This window comes from Tachysurus vachellii, chromosome 9, assembly GCF_030014155.1.
Source record: "Tachysurus vachellii isolate PV-2020 chromosome 9, HZAU_Pvac_v1, whole genome shotgun sequence".
Taxonomy (NCBI): domain Eukaryota; kingdom Metazoa; phylum Chordata; class Actinopteri; order Siluriformes; family Bagridae; genus Tachysurus; species Tachysurus vachellii.
This window is the reverse complement of record NC_083468.1, coordinates 18,147,385-18,165,692: the sequence shown is the minus strand read 5'-3', so window position 1 is coordinate 18,165,692 and position 18,308 is coordinate 18,147,385. Positions and strand designations below refer to the sequence as shown.

Below are 18,308 nucleotides of genomic sequence, written 5' to 3'. Positions count from 1 at the left end.
ACCATTGCTTGTGTATCTATTTCATATTATCATATCAATAAAAGGCCACAGCAATCAATTCTAGATTTCACAGTCGCAGAGTAAAATAGCAGGCCAGAGAGTTTCAGTTTCAAAGGAAACTTTAATTAAAAAACAAAACATAACACAAACTGTATTAATCTACATCTCAAAGAAGCATAGTCCATTTTGGCTGAATTTCAGAGCCGTAATTTTCCACTCCTGTGGCACGTTTAGTCTTCAGTGGGTGTCAGGCTACAGCAACAGTTCCGTTTGCATTACAGCTTTGTACTTGTGTCATTTGTGACACTGCTGCCTGACCTGAATAAACCTTTTCAAGTGCTTTACATGGATCTGAAAAGACAGATGTAAGACTCTATAGCCATGCTGGGATCTTGGCCAGTCAATTAGAAACCCATATTATTAGTCCTGGTCATGTGATGTTGTCAGACAGCAGTATTGATGTGGGCCACCTGTTCTGATGGTCAGAGTCTGAGTGTGTGAGTTAGATCTGAGAAGACTCCACAAAGAGAGACGAGCTCTTCAGCCGAGGCTGCTGAGAGTCCCGCTTCAGCAGAGCACAGACTGCCTCCTCGATCTCAGACAGCCATGCTTTCTGCGACACACAAACACACACAAAGCACAGACGCTCAATAATGCAATCAGTGACGTGCATTTAAGAGACCTTTTCTTGCATGCAGGGTGTTTGTTGGCGTGACATTTAAAACAGAGTTATTTGATCAGGACAAAAACAGTGGCATAGGGCTGGAATCAGGTGGTACAGATCAGAGACGGCACAGTGTGTAATTACATCAGGACACAGTGTGGCTCCTCACCTTAACGGACTCGCTCGGGGCCTGCAGAATGAACACGCCGATGCACTGCTGATAGCGATTCTGGTGCATTATAATAAATGAACAGGGTAGACCAGAGGCTACACAGTGGAAAGGAAAAGATATAATCACCAACCACAACAATTTCATACTGTTCTACTCTAAATGTCCATTCTTTGAATAGTAAATATTAAAAATCTCATCCAAATGAGTATTAATGCAGGGAGGAAATAATACACATGGAAATATAATTTCTAATCATTAACCTGCAGCGTTAAGCTGGTCTACGTTCCTGAGCTGCAGGCGATCCAGTGAGATGGGTTGATCGAGCACGGTGAAGCTGCAGCCCTCCTGCAGTAACTGCTCTAGCTCCTGACCAGCCACAGAGCGCACAGGGAGAACCTCCCCAACAACAGACTTCTACACAACACAAAACACTATAACCATTGCTTGTGTATCAATTATCGTTATATCAAATTAGCTTTTGGAACCATCAGAAAATGATCTCTTTAAAAACATATGCTTCTGTTAAACAGCTCAACTATTGCATCAACTCGTTATGGATGCTCCTTTTTAGCATTGAATTCATTTGATATCGCACTCCACAGTAGTGGATAATGGCTCATATAAAAATAGATGTTTTTTTTTTTGCACCTAGTCTACTAGGTTTAAATTTAGTGCTGTCTGTTATATCTCTGTACCAATGTTATTGTGGAGTGGTGGTGTGTATTGTTTGCCCAGCAGGGGGCTCACACCCCTCTCCTGTTTCCCCTCGCCTTGCTCTCCAGCATGTAAGCATATCACTATACTTTACACACAGAAACCCAACAGTGTCCTGACTAATCTTATAACAGACTTGCAGAAATCAAATAATTAATTTGTTGTTTTTATTCATGATGGAAAATATCCGATAAGTCAGTTTCCATTCTGGCGATGGAATGGAATTGCAGTGTTCTGTGACAAAGAGTTAATGTTTTCAAACAGTTCTGAAGATCAATCTCAGTAGACGGCATTACATCTGTTGAATCCTGTTATGACATTGTACACGGAGTAGTTAAATGCATAGCTCTTGAAATACTGCACCTTTTTAGTTCGTTTGACCTTGGTGATGAGGAGGAATTCGTCAAACAGAAACAGGTAAACATCATTCGGCTTGGAATTCTCTGTTCAGAGAAAATGGTGGCCAATGATGGACAATAATGGTTTTTGTATCTAAAACAGTATGTTAGATAGAGTTCTGTACATGCACAGTTCCAGCTCAAGTGTAAAAGATCCAAATACTGACTATTTCTTATTGTAGGGAAATATAAATATATATATATATATAATGTCATATAAATGATGTATAAATAAGAAGTGAATGCTACATAATAGAAAATTAAAATTTTTCTAATCTAAACAGCTTAGGTTTCAGAAGTCATGTGTCCGTGTCTCACCTGTGAGTGTGAGCTTCCCTTCGTATCGGAGACTACGCTGAGAGACCAAGTTTTCCAAAGGCACAGCTTTCAGCAAGTGTTTCAGATTCTGTGGGAAATTACAGGCGTGACTACTATGTAAGCTCAAAAAGTGAAGTTCCAGCTGCCTGTCTCAAACCTGCCTTACAGAACATGTTTACTTTTTTTTTTTTACTATTTCAATCCACACTTTATGGGGCATGCCTCTTGCAAACATTAAAATGTGACCCCATCTACCCGGCTTTGTTTTTGACACTGTAAATTTCCCATCACATGCACATGCATCTTCTTGTATACATTGTTTGCATGTGAATGATGAACATGTGTAAGTAGAACAGAAACAAATATTCTGTTTGTAGTTGATAATGCCAATGTACAGTGTGGACTCCATCTTACACCTAATCCTATTTAATCCTTAAACATCCACTACTTTCAAATGTAATGAGGTGTTGTAATTATGATAACGACCTGTTCTGTCATAATTATTCTGAAGCATACAGCATCCTATTTATAGAAAGTTTGCTGTAATAACGACAGAGTCCTTAAGGATCAGCAACGAGCAAGTAAGGAGTGCCTTCACATGGTATACATGGTTATTACTCTAAAAATACCATGTGTAATACGTTCACCTCATTTTAATACAAGACTGACTCTATGGACATTTACTATAAATGCTGAGTTTTAGGGCTTGTGGCCTTACAGTTGACCTTAACCTGCGAAAGCTTTATCTGTGCTAGAAACACAATAATGTTAGATGCTATGAAAGCTTTGCTTCTACAGTTTAATTTCTACTGGTCTTTTGAATATTACTTAATGCTACAAAAGGTCAATTGGGTGTAATTACCTCTGGAACATGTGCTCTCTTTTCTCTTTCCCACACTGGGAGCCAAATCAAGGCTTCCTTCAGCTGATTAACTTTCTGATAGTTATCCAACCACTTCACCTTCCCCTCCAGATCATCTAGAGAGAGAGAGAGAGAGAGAGAGAGAGAGAGAGAGAGATTCATGATCAATTCAGCATTTCAATGTTTCAGTTATGATTTCCACTGAGGTTTATCCACACCTTTTAATCAAACTTCACTCCCATTCTTTTATTCTTTTATTCCCTTGGTGACAGACAGCTCTAGTTTCACTATGCTCTCTTACGTCTGTACGTTGGGAAAGAGCTCTTACTCATCAGACGCTGGAGGTAATTAAAGTTCCACACCCATAAAAGAATAACCTGTCCTAACTATAGACACAAAGTTCCATGACATGTTATATGTTACACCAGACACGCCCTCAAATCAGTCAGGAAACATAGCTAAAATCTACCCCCTGTGACGCCAGTGTGCAAAAGCGTTGGTGTAGTATATTTGTTAAAAACCTGCCAGTCTAGTTGCAAGTAGGATCTCATACAGTTCTATAATTATAAGTACATGCTGTTAGACACTGGCAGAAAAACAATAACATGCAACACACAAATGGTTTTTCCAGACCTAAATAAAATAAATATATATATATATATACACACACACACACACACATATATACATATATATAAAGTCTGTGACAATTTGTATACTGGTCTTTCCTGTAAAAAAATACTGAAAGAAATTAATATTGGAGAATAAAAGAATGACTTATCTTACAAAAACAAAACTGGTCCCTTTATATATATTTGTGTATTTTACATTCTGTATTGTACATTTCACAGCTGGCTCTGGGGGTAAAAGCCATATTATGATGACAGATAACGAACTAGAATTGTAAGCTGACACTGTTGGTGTTGTAATTCCTCTTCAGACATAAGTGCTTTACTCTAACATGATCTGATAAATACACAATAGCAACATGAAACAAGTGCTTCATATTACACCATTAAAAATCAACACTTTTTGTCATGTCAGTAAAGACATTAGCATATAGGTGGAATTATTCGATTCCTAATTCGAGCTGTTCAAGTTGCTAAACATACTCAAAATATTCAGATATTTTCGTATTTTGGTGTGAGATTGCAGTGTGTAAAAAAGCACAAGTGCAACTACAGGGCAGCAGAACAGCGCAGCACGTAGTGGGACGGCTCACTGCTCCCAGAACAGGTCCCTGGTTCGATCATGAGCTCAGACTACTGTCAGTGTTGAGTTTCACATGTTCTTCCTTGTGTCACTCAGGTTTACTCCAAAAACATGCTAGTACATCAAGTGAGCGCTCTGGGTATAAAAGAATGGGTACACGGTGCCTTTGATAGACATTTTATTCCCACCTTGTGCCCTGACCAGGATAAAAAACATTACGCCGATGATAACGAGAAAAAACAGACTTTTTTTTGTAGACTCATTTAGAAGCAGGGTTGTATTTTCCGGAAAACATTCAGTTGAAGCATATTATTAAGGGTACAGTCTGAGGCGATATTGATTATTTTCACTTTCCTTGATTTTAGCATGACAAGTTTACCGTTTCAGCAGTTAATTACTATGTTGTTATCTGGCTAGCTTGTTAAACTGCATTCTTAACTTTTTTAGAATTAATGTAAACACTATTTTGTAAACATTCAGCTTAAAGTCATAATTAGTGTCTCTTCATGCAGGTATATTTTTATTTATGCCTCCTCAGCAGAACAAAGGCTGAATCCCACATCACTATTCTAATCCTATTCACTACATCTTAAACTGCTCTCATAGAGTAATTTAGCCATAGTAAGAAAATACAAATACAGTAATACCTCGAGATACGAGTTTAATTCGTTCCGTGACCTTGCTCGTATCTCAAATTGCTCGTATCTCAAAGCAATTTTCCCCATTTAAATGAATTGAAATCCCATTAATCCGTTCCAGCTCGCAAAATTCCACTCCAGTTGTTTTGTTTATGTGTTTTGAATATGAAATATGTACAGTACCTGTATTTATAAATGACATATATTGTATAAAAACATACAGTAATAAAAGAGAATGTTAAAAAAATAAACTGGTTTTACTTTACGGAAGATTGAGGTTGAGGGAGGAGTAAACAGGTGGAGGAGTTAGAAGGAATTACACTTTTACTTTCGTTCACTTACTTGCACTCTTAATGCCACTTTACACTTAAATGGAACTTAACTAAACTTCATTTAGAGTATAACAGAAGCATTAATCATGCATACAGTTAAAAATAGAAAAGGAAAATAATAAATGAATAAATGGATAAATAAATAATTAAATAATTAGAGAGAGGGAGAGAGAGAGAGAAATATGTGGAGATTTATGACGTAATCTGGTACAACGAACACGGGTTCCGGCATGGTGGAGTCGGGGTTGGAGGAGGGAGTTTAGATCGCGGCAGCAGCGAAGCGCTAGAGCAGCTCTATGAATGGGAATTTAAATGGTCAGGTAATATGGATGTAGTAACCGGATTGGTGCGCGTTGTGGACAGCTGATTAACAGCTGATGCACGCTTGACGACGTGGCCTGCCAGAACTAACGCGATGCTTGATTTCTCTTAACTTAACTGAACTTAATTGCTACAATTTCTGTTTTCTTTACATTAATTTTGCTTAATTTTCTTCATCGCTTTTCTCTTCACTTGTTTTTGCCTTTTTTGTCACTCTTTCCTCACTAATATCTGCCGGTTGTTTTAATAAAAACCTGTCCGGTCGGCATATCAGATGCGGTGTAGTCGCATAGGTTCAAATTTTTAACGGATCCAACGATTAAAACGGATCCGAAAATTACGGATCCGCAGATGGTCGGCACCTCACGCAGCTCCTTTGCGACTCTCCATAGGAAATGAATGACTTCCTGTTTATCGCCCGTCGTTTGACGTGTGCAGTGGAAAGGCGGCTTTAACCGAGTGAGACGCGGGAAGCTGAGGCGGGGGAAACAGAGCACACGTGGTTGTTGGGGATCTTTGTTTCGGCAGCCGCGGCTCGGATGCTCGTATCTCAAGCCAAAAATATGGTCGAATCACAGCTCGTATCTCAAAAAATTCATATGTCAAAGCACTCGTATCTCGAGGTATCACTGTACCACTATTCAGTATTTGTTTTTATTTGTTAATATTTGCCACTGAAAGGAGTCTCAATCTTTTGGCAATGCAGCAGACAGTCAAATAGCTAACAATAGCAGCATGTTTAGCTGTTTTGTTTTTTCACTCTGGGGTCCTACTCAAATACACACACACACACGTATGAGAGTGCGAATCTTCTGTTTAAAAGCAGTTGATGTGGAGATATTATTCCTAACTTTTAATTAACCTCTTCAGCCATGGAAACACACTATAACAATAAAATGGGATTTATAACACAGCCCTAATACTGTGTTTTAGATTAATAACCTACAGTGAGGCCACTGCTCATGAGAAATGTTTTGCTGGCTGCAGCTGTGCTAACTGATAATGATATAATGGTACATATTTACATATGGCTTTGTCCACCAGTTCCACTACGCTCTGCAAAGCGCTTTCCTCTGCTTCTGTGCAGCTCCTTTTCTCCATGTTCTTCAGGATGAGAGGGTATCGTGTGAACCTCTGCAAAGGAGTCACCAGAAGATCCCTTAACTGCAGCCTACGGCACTGTTCGTTCCTCTCGCACCACTGAGGAAGACAGACAGAGAGAGATTTTTACCGCTCCCATAATATCAACTGTATTGTTAAAGTATTCATAGACAGAAGAGTGTAACAATTACAAGGAATAAGTTCTGCCACTACAATTACCATCATCATGAAATAATATAGAGTTCACAATACCTTGTGAGACATTTTCAATGCCATTATAAATATAATTGGTGTTATAGATTATCTGTTTATGTTCATTTGACATAAAAATCCTCTAATTTATAAATTTATCTGTTAAACTGAGTGAGGGTTGAGGAGATGAAGAAAGCTTCATGAGTTCAGAACTGAACTGCTTTCATGCATGACAGTTTCTGTGCACTGTGCTTTAACATTATAATATGTTTGTATTTATGTATATATATTTATGTATGTGTATGTGTGTGTATATACAAACAAACAAACAAGTAATTAGAAGTGGCCTCAAAAGCCTGAACTCTAGAAATACAGTTGTGCTCAAATGTTTGCATACCCTGAAAGAAATTGTTAAACATTGCCATTTATTTGGAGAATATGACTGATAATTAAGAATGATAAATATTTTTTTATTTAAAGATAGTAGTCATGTAAAGTCATTAATTATCACATAGTTGTTTGACTCCCTTGATGCCCCATGATGCCTGAGATAGGCACAGGCTCCCCGTGACCCGGAGTAGTTCGGATAAGCGGTAGAAAATGAATGAATGAATGAATGTTTGACTCCTTTTTAAAAACTAATGAGAACTGAAATCACCTAAACAACACCGATTTACATATCCTTGAATGTTTGGTCCTCATTCTGTTATGCTTTACATATTTAAGTCCTATAAGAAATAAAATAAATGTTTTGCCGTCTCATTCATGTTTTCTTCAAGCAGTGGTACACATCTTGCAAATTCTCCCAAGGTATGCAAACTTTTGAGCAGAACTCTATGTATATTAAATTGGAAGGTCAAATATAATTCCAGATTGTTTTAATTACATTTAAAATACAATTATTTTTTTTACCCTGTCAGAAAATACAATAACAGCTCATGAGCCATGAGCTGTGTGCCTTGAAGCATTCTGAAAGTGAAACCTAATGAAGTCAATACTAGTCTAACATACCTTCAGATAAGTACTGAAGTCCTCCCTGGCTTTCAGGGTGTCTAAATAGAGGATGGCTTTACTGTAGTTCAGACAGTATTTCTGTAGACAGTGACAGATGCTCTCACCAAAAGCCTGAAAGGTCAAGCAAAGGGTCAGAAATCATGCACAAATATTATACATACTGTTGACTTAGACATAACTTGTATTTGACTAAAACACAGCAAAACAGCAAGCACACATGCAACCTGCACACACAATGCAAACGCATGCTAATAAATCCATAAAAGCACACACATATAAGCAAATACATGCACGTGTACACACACAAGGCCCCATCAGAGATACCTCACCTTTTTGAGAATGGCCATCAGGGCCTGTGTGTTATTGGTGTCTGGAGGCTCTGGAGTGGCCCACAGCTCTTTAATCACATGCAGTAGACTGGTCAGGAAGCCAAAGCTAACCTACAGTGAACCAACACACAATCTGATTTGATACTCTGAACCATACACGATTCCATTACATTTTTACAAGACTATAAGCGGTAATGTATATACACACGAGTGGCATATTAAAGGAAAAAACAGACACTCTGTTACAACGTGATGGAATTTTGCTGGCAGGAGTTGCATCCTCTTGTTTTCTTAGTGTAGGAATGTCAAGTTCACATCGTGCCAGGGCCACGTCAGTGTTTTTGTGAGCTTTTGAACGGCCATAAACTAAAACTATTTATTTATTTATTATGCTGTCTATCATGTAAGAATAAAGAAAACAATATCTCAGACTCCGATAGTAGCTTAGCACAATTTAAAAAAAAATAAAAATAAAAAAGAGGCTAGCTTTTCAGACCGAAACTATTCAACTGTATGTAATATTAGGTGCTAACATTTGCTGTGTTTATCTTTTTTTTTTTTGTATAAATATATGTTAGGGCTAATCTTTGCTGTGGAGACGTCAGCTCCATACGGTGCACGTCTAAGCTGGGAATATTTTTCCCTTTGTGTTTTCATTAAATATTTCACCAACTATATGTTTTCATTTTGATGGCAATTTGTATAACGTGTACTGCACTAATCAGTTTCTGCTTTAACTGTCATGAACTCGGGAGGTGTTTTAAGACTAAACTAAAACACTATGGTAGTTTTGCCTTTAACTTTTCACCCATCTGTATCTGTATTTTTAGATGTCCTTTACCAGGCACAGCTCATTGAGGTTTCCAAACAGTGCCCAAGATTCAATATCTTGTAGACAATCCCTCATCTGCAGATCAGACAGAGTAGTCAGAAATACCTGCAAACAAACCACAGGTAAAGCGTGTTTAAAAGAACAGATTACATATACAAGTGTGGTTCTACAACTGAGTACAGGACTATTAGGGAGTTTTGTGACGTGCACATTTCCTGCTGAGTACCAATAAAAGAAACATCACACTGAGAGCATATGCTTATGTATGTAGTCTATAAAAGATGCCCCACTATATCAGCCACATGCTCTGAGCATTCTAGTCAGCGGTCCTTTACCCAGAATCAGACCTGTTTGGTTAATTTGGGATAAAGAAGAATAAGGGATTTACAATATTAAAAAGATTTGCATTATAAAAAAAACATAGACTTGTTAATATTTTATTAATAAACTGTATCTTGTTACTGTTTTTAAACAAGTCATATACTTTCACCACCACCACCACACAATGTATGAATGATTATACCTCTTTCAACACCATTAACTGGTCTAGGAAGTACACACACTCGCTGGTGAAGAGTTCCCAGAGTGCCTCCTGTCTTTTGTGTGCTTTTGGCTCTTCTTCTACCCTCAGCTCTGGGTGACTTCTCAGAAACTCCTCTAAAGCCAAATCCTGAGGTAAATATAAGAAACAACTATGATATGCCTAGAGATTTTATACATATCCACAGACAAAGAATGACTTTACTCTCAGACACTATCAGATCCAATCACAACACTCCTAAAAATGCCCTAAAAGTACTCGTGATCATATAAATATAAATCATGGGAAAATAATCTATAAAAATAAAATAAACACAGACAACTGGCATTTGTATTTGGAAGAAATACGAATAGAAATGCTAAATATTCAAATGAGACTCAACAGCATCTTACCACTTAAAGCTTTTAGAAAACCTTTTACAGTAATTTAAGTTCAGTAAGTACGTGTACTCTGTGTCTGAAAGAGAAGCTCTCTTCTTCGAACATTTAAAACAGTTTCAGCACAAATTTCAGCTGTGACCTCTTATACCTTGTACTGTTGAAAATGTGTGTTTCTCCACTCCTGGATGTGGATGGCTGTGAGACATTTTTCAATGTCTGCAGCTGTGCGTGTCCTGCCTTTATTCTGATAAAAAAAAAAGAACAGTTTTAACAACACTGTGAGAGTTTATCTGACCCATAATGAAAAAGATTCCACACACACACACACAAAAAAATGATGGGTAATTTCAAAAATACTGCAGTGCTTTTCAGGAATCAGGGAAACCCTCGAACAATAAAAGAAATCAATTCCAATTGACTCTAATTGACGTAAAGCCTAAAAAGAAGAAAGGTTCAGTCAAGAATTACAGCCATTTCAAACCCCACATACTCAAGAGGAATGCATGACACAGAACTCACAGGAGTGAGAATGCTTTATATTAAAAACCACCTAACGTTCCTTGCAATCTCAAATCCAGGTTCTTATTTATGTAATATTTGGTTAACATTTCAGAATGTGTGCTCAGTCGAGGCTCTTCTCTGTATTGTCCTCGCGTGTCTGTCTCACGTGTACATGTTCATGCACATGGCTGGAGGCTAGCCCTTCTCACTGGGAGGCAAGGGCAACCGGGTTCTTCTGTCTCGCCTTTCAGTGTAACAGCCAATCAGTTTCCAGCATGGTCATGTGACAGCCAAGGTGACTTTATGTGCTGATCAACTTGACAGTGCAACAGGAACAGCAGCACAAATTTACCTGGCGCAGCTTAAAAAAGCCATCGAGCCAAACCAAAAAGTATTCATCGTTCACTTGATAGATTCAGTAATAAAGCGCAGACAAATGTAGTCATTTTAACAGCTTTTATATCCGTACTACGAGTATCAAACGCAAGTCTTTATGATGCTCTTATTTTTATTTCTGCTTGTACATGTGATTATTTATATGTTAACTGCTTGTATAGATGGAAGAAATCGGGGGAAAGGGGGACATGTAAATCTGCTTTCACTCTAACTGGGTCAGTGAACAATGTGTGCTCAACCCTGAGCAGGAAAAAAAGCACTTTTAGACAAGACAAGTTGAGAGAGCAGTTATTCAGGCATTCGGTTTGATCATTTCATTCTCTTTAGTGTTTAAATGCCTGAAATGTTAAATTTCACCTACCGTTGTACGTTTTGAAAAAGGCCACTTTGATTTCTTCATATCTATATAATAAGTTTTAGACACTGTTAGTATACAGAGTGAATCATACACAAAATACTGAAATGTGTAACACTGTGGAAAATGTAAGTGTTTAGTTATTATTCTATTCACTGTGAAACTATATGATGTGTATATATAATGACAGAAATACTACGAATAACAATATTAAGCTGGTTCACCCCGATAGTATGGGTCAGCTGGAATAGTTTGTGAATGCTTATGGTGATAACAGTAGCCTAATGAACCTGAAAACGTGGAGTGGTTTAAAATATCGACAGCATCATTGGAAACAAAAAGATCACCGGGAGAAACGTCCAGTCCTGGAAGAGTGACGACCACAGAGCTTCGCCTTCTTTCCTGCAGCCTGCTGAACACAAGGCAAGTGCATGAGAAACAGGTTAACAGGGGTTAAGGTTGCAGAAGAGTGAAGAACATTTCAGCCCTAAGGGATACAATTCCCTCAAAGCATGACAGATGAACTGCTTTTTTGCTAAATGACAGGCTGTATATAGACTTTGTGGCTTTCTTTTTGAGTGAACTTTACATAATCTATGTTCTTCTTCCTCGCCAGTTTGACAGAAATGTTCTAGATAATTAGCGCAACTCATAACCTGGATTTAAAGATATCAGGATATCGGATGAGTAGGATCACGATTCTCAATAGCAACTAAAAAAATCTGGGCAAAAATAAATCTAAAATTGGATTACTAGCATTAAACCCTCATCAGCATTACAAAATCATGAGTTGCCATGTAGCTCTAACCAATCAGTAAGCCACTGGCAGCTGTCAGATATTGAATATTGTATGTTCTGTCCAAAATACCTGCACAGAAAAGTTTGTTACAGCCAAAATACTGAAACTCCTTAGTTATGAAGTTGGAAGTGCCCCTCAAACATTGACTAAAGACAAGAGGAGTGGAGGGAGATCCACATTTGCATCACATGCAGTGTGCATAATAAACAGCATAAGTTCATAATCTGATGTGACTGTAATTGCAATCACATCTATTACTAACACTTTTGCAGAATTGCACAAGCTCTTAAATGTCTAATAGAAAAGGTAAGCAAAAATATTTTCAAACATCACCCGTCTTTTCCACAAGTTAAGGGCATGAAATTACTTATTTACTTTGCTTCATGCACCTGAAATAAATGATCTCATGCAATTTTATTTGCCTATGGGCAAAGAACAATGTCAGCTTAGTGTCAGGGTATTTGCATCAAAAGTATCAAACGTTATATAATCATATGATTTACCAGAATGCAGCATTAATTATTCAATGTCATGTGAAACATGACTCTATATTTAGTTACAAGGAAATTGCCTCAATTGGAAATATTAATATACTAAACTGTAACATAACATTCAACTTTATATAGTAAACATATTATAGTAAACCTTATATAGTATAACAAAATCTCATATTAAGTGAGAAATCTTGGGTACTTCAGATCTCCAGTACTTTATTAACAGGGTTATCAGGTTAGAGTGGTTCACAAAAACAAAAGTTGAAATCTTTTGTTTCCTGTGTTTATATTATTCATGGTGTTGGTTTTAGAATCCAGTCAGTTAAACAAAACAAAATATGAAAAGGGGAGAGTGCATATCTTGTGAAACCAGTTAAGACGAAGAAAAAGAAGAGGTCGGACGGGAGATACAACGCCCTGCTTCCAGCCTGTGGCTGTGGAACCGAGAATAATGAATTAAAAATGAGGGGATTATTTTTTTTTGCCTCTAGTTTGTTAAGGGTAATCATATGTAGGGACATTTATGATGTAGATATCTGCTGGATAAATTCAGCATGGCAGATATGAAGTGTACAAGCTTCATCTGGACTGAGTTTTATTTCCTTTTGATCTGATTGCCTTTCATGCGCTTTATGCTCAGGTGACCTCAGTTCTTCAATGACCTGTGCTATATGGTGGCCGAAAACCTCAGGCATGAAGCAGAAATGCTTTTCACAGCAACTTGACAGGCTGGTTTTTGAGTTCCACCCTCAATGTTGTGACTGTCCTCTCACAAAACGACTAAATGGTGATGGCTTGCTGCTGAATATATCAACATGACATTTTAGGTATTTTGCAGTGAACTTCAACAGTGTTGAAGATTTGTCACAGTATATTTGCATTCAAAATGTTCAAATAAAAACTGATGAAACAGTATGTACAAAAACAAAACTAAAAATCATAGTTCAACATGTACAACTCAGTGTTCCTCAGCACCTGACCATGAGACTATAATGATAAACAATAGTGTCACACTCTTTGACCTTATAGCAATAATGCCAAGGGCAGAGCATGTGCTCTGATAGACCTTTCAAAACAAGTTTGTTTTTATCTTCCCTTGTATGTTTAAGCCTTTCTTGATATTTTAAGACTCATTAAAAAGACTCAATGTGAATTCATACTAGTACTGTTCAGATTCACCCTCTTCTCTACTACATACAGTGATTAGCTCTACAAGGCTTAACAAGGAAATCATTGCTTGATGTGACCTGGTCCTGTTATAAATAGGGAACTTTGAACTGGCCTATGAAACAAAAACAGGTCACTATCAATTCTAGCAAAAAACACATCCGTAATCCCACTGAGGCCCAGTCTGACTACTAACTCCCATGTTACTGTGTTTCCATGAAAAAAAGGGGGCTTTGTCTTTGCACCTTTGCCAAATAATGATGCCCTCAGTCTCAAGCTCTCTCATCCAATTCCTGTCCCAGAACAAGCTCTGTTATCGTGCAGTGCTGCACTGGCATTTATAGCTGCCTGATTATCTCTCATTATCTTGCAAGATGAACAGCTTCATTGGGGAAAACAGAATTAATGAGTTTCCATGTTCCACACAGAAGCATGGGAGCGGTATACCTTGGCGTACAGAGTTCATATGCCTCTAACAATGTGGGATCACAGTGAACAAAGGATTTCTAGTGGCCAGCGCCATTAGCGCTGCTCCATGCGGTCTGTTTGCGGCTGAGAAATGTGCCATTTGGCCATCTTTAATAAAATAACGCTTCAAATGAGTGATGTAGTGCGACAAGTGAGGAAGCAATTTGAGGGGGTATGGAACTGTTGATTTTGGCACAAAGAACAAACCTGCTGGCTTGACTAGTTTCACTCATAAGGAACAGAGACAGAATAACATTTTGTATGTACTAACACTGGGTATAAAAACAGAAATGCTAAATGGCTCACATGCAAATCTAAGAAGGGCATAGTTCATGCAAATTTCTAAAGATAGTGCTGCTATACGCTTACCTTTTATGACTCGGCTCTTTCACCTGTAGTGAAAAACAAAATGATGTTAGCACAGACACTAATGAAGGAAATTTAGACTGTCTGAAAACATGTCTCTTCTGAATCACTACACATGAATAGATTATATGTCTCAGTCGCAATAATGGTCATTTAAAAGTTCTCTTAAAGCCACTGAATCTGCCAACATGTTCTGACTATAGAAGATATGCCTGATTGAATGAATAAATTGAGGGAATGCGGTTTTCCTTTCATTCTTTTGATTGCCCACTGACCCCACCATTATTCTATGCCTGTGGACTGTGGTGAGTGGGGGCCCATTGGAGGAGTCTACTTGAGGGGGTCTGGCGACATGGGCTCAGTCAAAGCTGTCGGCACATGTATCTACTGATTCATTTGCTGTCAAAAGGGCTCATTGTGAAAAGCCGCCACAGGAGGCCGAGCAGAATGAGCATGGAGACTTCTGACCCCCTGAATTGACTGTGACCGTTTTTAGCCAGTCTATTTAAAAGACCATTATCACTGTCCTGAACAAAGCACTGGCAAAAAACATTATTACTCCGAAGGTTTTGATATACGCTAGACTGAATTTAGCAGAATTCGGCTTACCTCTCTAGTATCATAATCAGTATCAGTGATTTCATTCACACTCAAAAACTCCTGCTTCAAGTGAAGGCCACTGCTACTAATTGTCTTTGATCTATAAGACCTGACGTTCCCAGGAGCCACAGAGTCATTAGAGTGGCCGTTCCAGTGACCGTCCTCATTAGACTGGTTCTCAATGATAGCAAGGGGAGATTTCTGACGATGTGCAGGTGACACAGGGCTCCTTGGCAATGGAGACTCACTCACACCAGGCTCCTCTTGAGTACTGCCTATTCTCCCTGCATCACGGGAAGGAATCCTGGTGCTCCTCATCCTCCTCAGAGTGGGAGATGTGGAGATGCGAGCAGGCGCCTGCCTGTCAAACTGAAATAGCGGTGTGGGCATGGCTTCCACCTCGCTTACCGAGCCACATCTCAGTCTGGAGGGTGTCCTAGACAGCTCGAACCGCAATAAGAACGGATAGCTCGTTTGGGTTTCTTTGTCCACGGTTGGTTCACCAGATGTTTGGGTATGTGCATCCACAGTTTTAGCCATTTCGTCATTGTGCCATTCGATGTAGGTCCACTCCAGTGTTTTGTCCACATGAGTTCCATTTTTCTTTATATACTCGTTTTTTAAGTCGGTCATCTTGTGCAAAGATTCATGGTATCACCGAACAGGTAAAAGTGAAGAGCGTCTTCCAGGAGAATGGGGTCACTTCGCAGCCATGCTGAAGAACCTTCTGGAAAGGTGAACAAGATTGAGTTAGGGGATTTTTTTTAATCTGAAACTGACTATTTGAACTCCTTCAGGAAGTAAATGTTCAGGACAATAATGTTAATGGGGAAGTATTAAGTACACAAGAAATACGCCTTGCCAGCGTTTGACAAAAAAAACTGTTTTAGTTAAATGTCACTGTTGGAGACTTAATCTTGGGGAAAACAACTCGAGTTCAGCACTGAATTTGGGCTTGTGAACCTGATCCGAAACACTAACCTAAGAGCTGCAAACAGACTCGAGCTGCACATCTGCTCTAAAAACGGTTAAACTGATCCACATGTTTTAGCCTCATGATAAGTATCGATACTTCACCTGTTGCGTCCACTGTTGGTCTTAACCGAATTAAACTGTTAAAAAAATACCACAATATCTATATATATCTATATACATGAGATATAACATTGTATTATTTATTAACATTTTATTTAAAAAAAAAAAATCGTAGTTACTTACGTTTTATTCCATGTTTCTGTCCTGTTCATCAGGCCAGTATTACAGTTTCCTATCAGAGAAACAAAAGATAAAACCGACACTAATGTAAACTCTCAGCTACTGAAAAGATGATTTTTAACATCTATTTAACTAAATATTTAGTAGGATTTAACGAGCTTTTGGTGATTCCTGGCCGAGGAACAGCTCTGTACACAATAACAAGCCGTTACCGCACAATAGACTGAGACAAACCCCAGTTGCCTTGTTGACTATCAGAGGGAGGTCCAGGTGGGCGGGGCTTCCTGAGCTGCTGCACACTTGCCTACTAAACAGTATGTTACACACATTACACATATTTCTGCGTTTCTGACACACTATAAAGTAAGCTAGTGTGCTGCTTCAGCCCTGTAGCGTGTGTGAAGCGTGTGATTTTTAACTCGGAGATACACTATACACAGGATCAAGTTCCCTTTGTATCCTGACCTTAAAGATCTAAATGTGACTATAATGAAATTCCTGCAGTTAACACACTAAAGGACTAATATGACATACTGTATGGTACATGACACATGGTACATGACACATGGTACATGACACATGGTACATGACACATGGTACATGACACATGGTACATGACACATGGTACATGACACATGGTACAGTATACAGTGCCTACAATAACACCGTCTATAATAAACACGGTTTAGTTTGGGAAGGATTAAATCTATCTCTGGATGAGGGATTAAAACGATGTTCGTGACTTCACGCTTATTAATTGGCCCAGAAAAAAAAAGTTGTTGTTCTGTTTATACGCTCCAATACAGCATAGTTTATACACACATTAAAAAGTACACATATAATTACATATAGTTATTACATACATATTATATCAGCCAAAATGGTTGTACAATCCAAACCATGTGTATAGACCTAGAGTAGACCACACCCTGCCTATATATATATATATAATTTATTAATATATAAATAAAATAGGTAATTGTAGGAGAATAATATAGTAGAAGACTAGTATACTGTTCTATTACTGTAGAAGATTATTATTGTCCCATCAGCCCATCAGCTACATTTCTCTATGTGATTAATTATATATGTGATTCAGGAAATGAAAGCCTTTGGTATTAATAGGATCCATTTACATATCAGCCCCAGCAAGCAATATCCGCATTAATAGATTAAGATGGGTATAATTAAATATTTGAGAGTTATTGGCTTTGCTCCAGCATCAAACACCAAAATACTGCATTGGAAACAAAGACCTAACTACCATGAAATGAAGAAATGAAAAAAGAACATAATATATGATCTAATATATTACATTTTTTAACTTTATGAAATGAATGTATGTAGATTTTTTTATTTAGAACCACCTTCCACAGTCCTCACGAGGCCAACAGACCACATCGAGGAGGGAATGAAGGTTCAATGAAATGCATTACGTCATCAAAAAACACGTGGTTTTGCTGTAGTAACTTTACTGCACACTAGGTGGCAGCATGTACATTTTAGTCTTGATTGGGCCTAATGAAAAAAAAAAATTTTAACACTTAAAAGGTTTATGTTTGACAAATGAATGTAAGTCACTGTGCCCAGTGATTAATATAAGCCATTTTGCTATTATTCTGTGGATATTTAAAACTGATTTGTTATCAGTCACTTATACCTTACTCCTATACCAGAGTCTTCCTACTCATTTGATACAGTTTTTTTTTTTTTTTGCAGTATGCTTGCAACTTTAAAATATTTCAAAAGTCAAGTCTATCCATATACAACTCTAATACAACACTCACTAACTCATTCACTTTCAAGAAGCACGTTATTGTGATCAGGGTTGTAGCTTGTCCAGGGCCTACCCCAGGAAGCGATGTGGTAATAAAACGTGGAGGGAATATCAATCACGTGGCAACAAACACAAACACACATTATCTTA

At 38.0% G+C, this 18,308-nt stretch overlaps 1 protein-coding gene across 5 annotated transcripts; it reads right to left on the bottom strand.

The window, feature by feature from the left end:
* Nucleotides 1-101: 101 nt before the first annotated feature.
* Nucleotides 102-16,670, bottom strand: plekhg7 (pleckstrin homology domain containing, family G (with RhoGef domain) member 7). Of its 5 annotated transcripts, none has more exons than XM_060878059.1 (17): nt 16,385-16,670; nt 15,176-15,893; nt 14,570-14,592; nt 11,620-11,684; nt 11,279-11,319; nt 10,169-10,264; nt 9,623-9,769; nt 9,109-9,204; nt 8,268-8,378; nt 7,936-8,049; nt 6,657-6,831; nt 3,129-3,244; nt 2,267-2,354; nt 1,914-1,993; nt 1,097-1,250; nt 834-931; nt 102-613 (listed from the first exon to the last, which is right to left on the bottom strand). In XM_060878059.1, the coding sequence occupies exons 2-17, from the start codon at nt 15,797-15,799 to the stop codon at nt 503-505; spliced, it is 2,139 nt and encodes a 712-aa protein (XP_060734042.1). In that variant the 5' UTR covers nt 15,800-15,893; nt 16,385-16,670; the 3' UTR covers nt 102-502. The 5 variants fall into 5 exon arrangements, with proteins under 5 accessions (XP_060734042.1, XP_060734043.1, XP_060734040.1 ...); XM_060878060.1 differs by having other exon boundaries at nt 11,620-11,681; XM_060878057.1 differs by having other exon boundaries at nt 11,563-11,684; nt 15,176-15,890; nt 16,385-16,669.
* Between the last annotated feature and the right edge of the window lie 1,638 nt (nt 16,671-18,308).